Here is an 8044-nt window from a genome sequence, read left to right as displayed (position 1 = left end):
ATGAGGGAATTTATAATTTAAGGATATACTGTATATAATGTGAGAATATACAATGTGAGAATATATATGATGTGGGAATATACAATGTGAGGATATACAATGTGAGAATATACGATTTGAGGATATATATGATGTGGAATGGTGTATACAATCTGGGAATATAAGATATGAATATATATGATGTGTGAGTATATACGATGTGGGAGTTAAGATGTAGAAATATACAATGTAAGAATATACGATGTGAGATTATATGATTTATGAATATACAATTTGTGAATAAATGATGAAAGAACATATGATGTAGGTATATATAATGTAGAAATATTGATGTAAGAATATATGATGTAGCAATATATGATATGGGAAAATATGATGTAAGAATATACATTGTACGATTTGTAAATATATGATGTGGGAATAAAAGATGTGGGAATACACAATCTGGGAATATACGATGTGAGAAGATACGATGTAAGAATAGGAATATACGATGTGGAAACATACAGTATGACCCGGGAATATACAATCTTGAGGCTACAGTTTGGGGAAGGCCTTTTTCTGGTTCAGCATGGCTGTGTTCTCCTGTGTCAGAAGCACATATACTCATTAATTAAACATGTCCCAAAACTTTTGCCCGTGTATTTTATCCTAATGACTGTATGAAGTAGGAAACGAGGTCAGAGTTAAACGAGTGTGTGGAGCTCTGAAGTAGCTGAGTGAGTTTATAAAGGATCCTAAATTTAAGGGGGTTTTTTTGGGGGGGAGGGGGGGGGTCATGGTAACGAGGAGCGCTCTCTCAGCATCAGAGGGTTTTGGGGGGGGTCATGGTAACGAGGAGCGCTCCTCCAGCATCACAGGGTTTCAGACGCACTTGCGGTTGCTATGATCTTCATCTCATCTATAATTAATCCTGATCATAAAATCTACAGCAGCTCCGCCGGGCCGCGAGGAAGCTCCAGATCTCAAAGTGAAGGAGGAACCACAGCAGGGGGGAGAGGAACACACGAGGAACCGGGGAACCGGACTCGTCTAAACGAACGGAGCAGCACGAGAGCTGAGGATTAGAGAGGGAGCGAGAGGACAGGAGGACGGGGAGACGATCACAGATGCTCTCTCGGTTGGAGGAAGTGAACCCGCGTTGCCCTACTCCACCGCGTCCGTCCTCCGTCTGTCCGGCACCTGCTGACGCTCACAGACTCTCGATGGCGCCGACCTGCGGGGGTCCCGCACCGACACGCCGCTCCGCCATGACATCATACCCACTGTTCACCTGAAATCACCCTGACGCTTCAGCGCCGGAGAATCAACAGGAACTAGCGCAGGTGGACAAAATATTGGAAACCTAGAGCAGTGTACGCTACAGGCTGAACGTATGCGGACCCTTCCAAAGGTTTAGGATTTGATATGGAATTGATCTCCTCTTCACATCTATAACAGCCTCCGCTCATTTGGGATGGCTGGTCACAAGATGCACTAATGAGCGCCTTTATAATAATAATAATAATAATAATAATAATAATAATAATAATAATAACTGTAATAATAATAACAACAACAACAATATTAATAATATTAATAATAGTAACTGTAATAATAATAACAATAATAATAAGAAAAACAAAAAATTATGATAATTATAATAATAAAAATAATGATAATAAAAATAATAATAAAAAAAATAATAAAAGAAATAATAATAATAATAATGACAACAATAATATTATTATTAATAATAATATTAATAATTATTATAACAATTATAACAATGATAATATAATAATAATAATAATTATAATAATGATAATAATTAATAATAATATTAAGTTTTATTATTATAAAAAGTAATAATAATTATAATTAACTAATAATAAAAATAGTAATAATAAAGAAAGTAATAATAATAATATTGATAATAACAATAACAATAATAATAAAAATAATACAATTAATAATAATGATAATAATAATAACAATAATAAAGAAATAAATAATAATAATATTGATAATAATAACGCTTTGGAGGGAGCGTTTTAGGCGAATACACCCTCCTTGAACACCATCAGGGTCTCCACCAGGGGAAGAGTAATCGGCTATGACTAAACTGGGAGTAAAAGGGAGAAAATGCAGAAATAAAATAGTAAACTGCACATATGAGTAAATGGTTGAGGCTTGCAGTCAATGCTCCAATTAATTCCAGGGGTCAGGGGGTCCGTACAGGACACAACTGTTCCATAAAAACCAAACCCTGTCTGTATGAACTTTGCTGGATCAGGAAACGTCCTTCCCTAAGTGTGGTGTTCATATACTTCATATACTATTATAGGTCCTATAGCGTATACCCTGAGAGAAAACGTCTCTGTTGCATTGTGGGAGCTGGGCTCTGACACACAGGAAGAGAGGAATAGTAAAGGACTCAGGCGGCCTGGGTAATCCTTCACTGTAATAAGAGGATCTGGAGGTGCCTGCGGGGCGTGGATTCGGGCCCGAGCCCAAATTACAGAGTGTAATTAAAGCCTGGGTTCATCAAAACCCCCCACAGTCCCCCTTCTGCCCCCTTCTGTCCCTCTTTCCTTTATTCCGTCTCTTTCAGCTCTTTATTTTCTTCTATTCGGTCTGTTGGTGATTCAGACGGTTTATTCTCACCCCCCCCCCCCCCCCCCCCCCCCCCAAAAAAAAAAACAGAGTAAACAGTGAGCGTATTTATTACCTAGCAAAGCTAATTAATTAAAGTAATGAATCATTCAGCTGAAGAGAGTCATTTAATCTGACTCGTTTAGGATGATTCATTAGGTTTGTGGGTTATAATTATAACCGGGTTATTAATCAGAGGTTTGCACGTTTCTACATCAGCTCATATTTATCAGGGGAGAGAATTAGATTCTTCTTCTTAACCGTAACGTATACAAATAAATAAATAAATGAATAAATAACATGTGTATGAAGCTCTCTGTATACATTCAACCTCATTATATACACTATATGATCGAAAGTACCGGGACGCCCCTTCTAATCTTTAAATTCACATGTTTCAGCCACAATGATTACAAACAGGTGCAATAAATCAATCATATAAAGAAAACAACAGTTTAACAGTTTAGGGAAGGCCCTTTCTGTTCCAGCATAAAGAAAAGCTCAGTTTACAGAAACTCCAGTGTCCTGCACAGAGCCCTGAGCTCAGCCCCACTCAGCATCTCTGGGATGAACCGGAACACCGACTGAAGATTTTTTGGGCACAAATTCCCACAGACGCACTTCAAAGTCTTGTGAGAAGCTTCTCTGAAGAGCGGATGCTGTTCTAGCTAGTAAACGATCACACAGAGGGTCACGTTTGTTTTTGAAATGGGACAGTTCGACGAACTCACAGTCAGGCGTCCGAATACTTTTCGTTGTATAGAGTATATATAGAGCATATACAGGGTTTATATAGTATATATAGTAAAATACAGTATATAGTGTGTATATATAGTATAAGTAGTGTATATATATATAAGTGTATATGTGGTATATATAGTACATATAGTGCATATAGTGTATATATAGAGTATATAAAGGATAAATATAGTATATATAGTAAAGAAAAATATATAGTGTGTATATAAGTAGTGTATATGTACATCTAAGTGTATATGTGGTATATATAGTGCATATAGTGTATATATATATAGAGAGTATATTATATATATATATATATATATATATATATACATACTGTATGTGTGTGTGTGTAGTATAAAAAATATATAGTGTATATATAATATAAAGTTTATATATATAGTATATATATATAATATATATAGTAAAAAATATATAGTGTGTATATATAGTATATATAGTATTTATAGTGTATATATAGAGAGTATATAAAAGATATATATATATATATATATATATATATATATATATATATATAAACATATAGTCTGTATATATAGTATAAATAGTGTATATATACAGTGTATCACAGAAGTGAGTACACCCCTCACATTTCTGCAAATATTTAAGTATATCTTTTCATGGGACAACACTGACAAAATGACACTTTGACACAATGAAAAGTAGTCTGTGTGCAGCTTATATAACAGTGTAAATTTTTTCTTCCCTCAAAATAACTCAATATACAGCCATTAATGTCTAAACCACCGGCAACAAAAGTGAGTACACCCCTAAGAGACTACACCCCTAAATGTCCAAATTGAGCACTGCTTGTCATTTTCCCTCCAAAATGTCATGTGATTTGTTAGTGTTACTAGGTCTCAGGTGTGCATAGGGAGCAGGTGTGTTCAATTTAGTAGTACAGCTCTCACACTCTCTCATACTGGTCACTGAAAGTTCCAACATGGCACCTCATGGCAAAGAACTCTCTGAGGATCTTAAAAGACGAATTGTTGCGCTACATGAAGATGGCCAAGGCTTCAAGAACATTGCCAACACCCTGAAACTGAGCTGCAGCACAGTGGCCAAGATCATCCAGCGTTTTAAAAAAACAGGGTCCACTCAGAACAGACCTCGCGTTGGTCGTCCAAAGAAGCTGAGTGCACGTGCTCAGTGTCACATCCAACTGCTGTCTTTGAAAGATAGGCGCAGGAGTGCTGTCAGCATTGCTGCAGAGATTGAAAAGGTGGGGGGTCAGCCTGTCAGTGCTCAGACCATACGCCGCACACTACATCAAATTGGTCTGCATGGCTGTCACCCCAGAAGGAAGCCTCTTCTGAAGTCTCTACACAAGAAATCCCTCAAACAGTTTGCTGAAGACATGTCAACAAAGGACATGGATTACTGGAACCATGTCCTATGGTCTGATGAGACCAAGATTAATTTGTTTGGTTCAGATGGTCTCAAGCATGTGTGGCGGCAATCAGGTGAGGAGTACAAAGATAAGTGTGTCATGCCTACAGTCAAGCATGGTGGTGGGAATGCCATGGTCTGGGGCTGCATGAGTGCAGCAGGTGTTGGGGAGTTACATTTCATTGAGGGACACATGAACTCCAATATGTACTGTGAAATACTGAAGCAGAGCATGATCCCCTCCCTCCGGAAACTGGGTCGCAGGGCAGTGTTCCAGCATGATAATGACCCCAAACACACCTCTAAGACGACCACTGCTTTATTGAAGAGGCTGAGGGTAAAGGTGATGGACTGGCCAAGCATGTCTCCAGACCTAAACCCAATAGAACATCTTTGGGGCATCCTCAAGCGGAAGGTGGAGGAGCGCAAAGTCTCGAATATCCGCCAGCTCCGTGATGTCGTCATGGAGGAGTGGAAAAGCATTCCAGTGGCAACCTGTGAAGCTCTGGTAAACTCCATGCCCAGGAGAGTTAAGGCAGTTCTGGGAAATAATGGTGGCCACACAAAATATTGACACTTCAGGAACTTTCACTAAGGGGTGTACTCACTTTTGTTGCCGGTGGTTTAGACATTAATGGCTGTATATTGAGTTATTTTGAGGGAAGAAAAAATTTACACTGTTATATAAGCTGCACACAGACTACTTTTCATTGTGTCAAAGTGTCATTTTGTCAGTGTTGTCCCATGAAAAGATATACTTAAATATCTGCAGAAATGTGAGGGGTGTACTCACTTTTGTGATACACTGTACATCTATGTGTATGTGGTATATTTACTATTAATAGAGTGTATATAGAGTGCATATATAGTATATTTATAGTATATATTGTATGTGTATATATACAGTATATGGTGTATATGATCTATATTCTTATAAGAACGCTTGACATGATCAAAAATAAACAAAACAGAACACTTGTCTAACAAATATGAACATGTGAAGTCACCACTGCTATATCCTGGTCAGGGTCACAGTGGGTCTGGTCTCCCTGGACTCACTGGACCTAGTACAGTAACACACTCAGGACCACCCGAATCCATCGCAGGGCCTCAAACCCACACAGACAGTCAATCATGTCTGTATGAAGAAGCCCGACCAGCCGACAGCACCACAGAGATTCAAACCCGAGTCTCACGTTGGTGTGGCAGCGCAATGGACTGGCACACCACCTGAGCGGCCAGTGGCATTACCCAAGGCGCTAAAGATGACCAGCCCAGGACTGCAAAGATTCAAGATCGAGTCTCTGGTCAGGCGCTACAGAAAGGGAAGGTCGGACAAGGATTCACATTCTCACCATTGCAACAGCGACCCCTGCAGTCTGTTAGGAGGAGGCACACGCTAGCTGACCCTCCTAGTTCAGGGTGTTTAGTACAAAGGGGAACTGGACATGACAAAAAGGTTCTAATCGCAAAGATCATACAAGAATAAACGCAGCTACATACAAAGCGTCGTGCCGTTCGAGAGGTTTACCTTTAGACAGGAAGTGACATCACTCACCAGTCTGCGTTGGCACCATCCACAGACGCCGCAGAGCGCCACCAGCCAGACGAGGCACACCGTCAGACTGACCGATACGAGGAAGACGCCCAGCGACAGGGAACCTAAAAACAGAGAGAGACGATCTCATTAAACATCATACAGCACTATAGGGTCAAAAGTATCGGGACGCCCCTTTTATTTAGTGAGTCCATGTGTTTCATACATGCTTCTGCAGCAACAGTTTAGGGAAGGACTCCAGTCCTGTACAGAGCCCTGACCTCAGCCCCACTCAACAGCTCTGGGATGAACTGGAACATCAACCAAGGCACAAATTCCCACACATCTATGGTTCCAGCTGATAAGGTCACACAGACGTCGCTTTGTTTTGTCCAGCAAGCTCACGATCATGCGTCCGAATACTTTTGGCGATATATTTGATCATATTTGATCATTTTAGTAGCCGAACACGTCCAGGTTCTGCACGGCTACGTTCCTTTAGCGTAGCAGCGCGGCGGTAACTATTAGCGTGAGCTGAGCGCGATCGTTTTAGCGAGATTCGAAAGCGTACATGCTAACAGGAATAAACATGAGCTGAGCGAGGATCGGAGGACCCGGGTGTAATTGCGAGGATCCGTTTTCTCCAGCGTCGTGTCCCTGCGTAGCGGCTGCTGGATGTCTTCACCCGTCGGTTGGCGCGTGGGTTACGCGAGAGGTTCGCTACGATGCGACAGGTCGCCACCGCCAAGCTCGTTAAGGCTGCACAGTAATTAGAAACACGTTTACTGACGCCGCTCAGAAAATATAGCAATGTTGTTATGGAGGGTTTCTAATGAGGAGGAACAGTGGGCGCGAGTGGCTCAGGGAAGAGACGCACCCGGAGTAACGTCAGTAACGTCCTGAGAGGAGATATCTCAGGACCTTCAGAGAGAGAAGAATGTAGAATAAATCAGAAACAGACGAGGATGAAGTCCTGGAGAGGAGAAGATCTGAGAGAACTTCATCTTATGGCAGCCAGAGTAAAAAAACTGGAAGGAAACGAGGCAGAGATGGATGAGCGCTGGTGGCTCCATGATTTGCCCTTTTGGTTCCTCACTGCGTCATTAATCACCCAGGAAAAGAAAACAACGTGATAAAGAATAAAAACAGAGACAAACGGGTTGCACAGAGGAACCGAAACATCAGGAGCGCCTGGTGATCCCACTCACTGAGACATCTGAGGGGGTTCTGTGGTACCTGGTACCAGGACATGGTGACAGGCGGACCGTCCTACAGGACACCCTGGTGCATCTCTTCCACGATGTGGCCAAGTTTCTATGGATTCTATATGACCCGGAGTGTTCCTATAGATTCTGTATGACCTGGAGTGTTTCTATAGATTCTATATGACCCGGAGTGTTTCTATAGATTATATATGACCCGGAGTGTTTCTATAGATTCTGTATGACCCGGAGTGTTTCTATAGATTCTATATGACCTGGAGTGTTCCTATAGATTCTATATGACCTGGAGTGTTTCTATAGATTCTATATGACCTGGAGTGTTTCTATAGATTCTATATGACCTGGAGTGTTTCTATAGATTCTATATGACCTGGAGTGTTCCTATAGATTCTATATGACCCGGAGTGTTCCTATAGATTCTATATGACCCGGAGTGTTTCTATAGATTATATATGACCCGGAGTGTTTCTATAGATTCTATATGACCCGGAGTGTT

At 40.7% G+C, this 8044-nt stretch overlaps 1 protein-coding gene across 1 annotated transcript in view; it reads right to left on the bottom strand.

Moving 5' to 3' along the window:
* The window catches only part of syt7b (synaptotagmin VIIb), a 55081-nt gene that overhangs the window by 23408 nt on the left and 23629 nt on the right, over positions 1–8044 (bottom strand). Inside the window, exon 5 of the mRNA XM_063012514.1 lies at positions 6347–6450. Within this exon, the coding sequence (XP_062868584.1) occupies positions 6347–6450 (104 nt within the window). The remainder of the gene's footprint in view (positions 1–6346; positions 6451–8044) is intronic.

This window comes from Trichomycterus rosablanca, chromosome 17, assembly GCF_030014385.1.
Source record: "Trichomycterus rosablanca isolate fTriRos1 chromosome 17, fTriRos1.hap1, whole genome shotgun sequence".
NCBI lineage: Eukaryota > Metazoa > Chordata > Actinopteri > Siluriformes > Trichomycteridae > Trichomycterus > Trichomycterus rosablanca.
The sequence above is the reverse complement of the archived record's forward strand: the minus strand, read 5'-3'. Positions and strand labels throughout refer to the sequence as shown.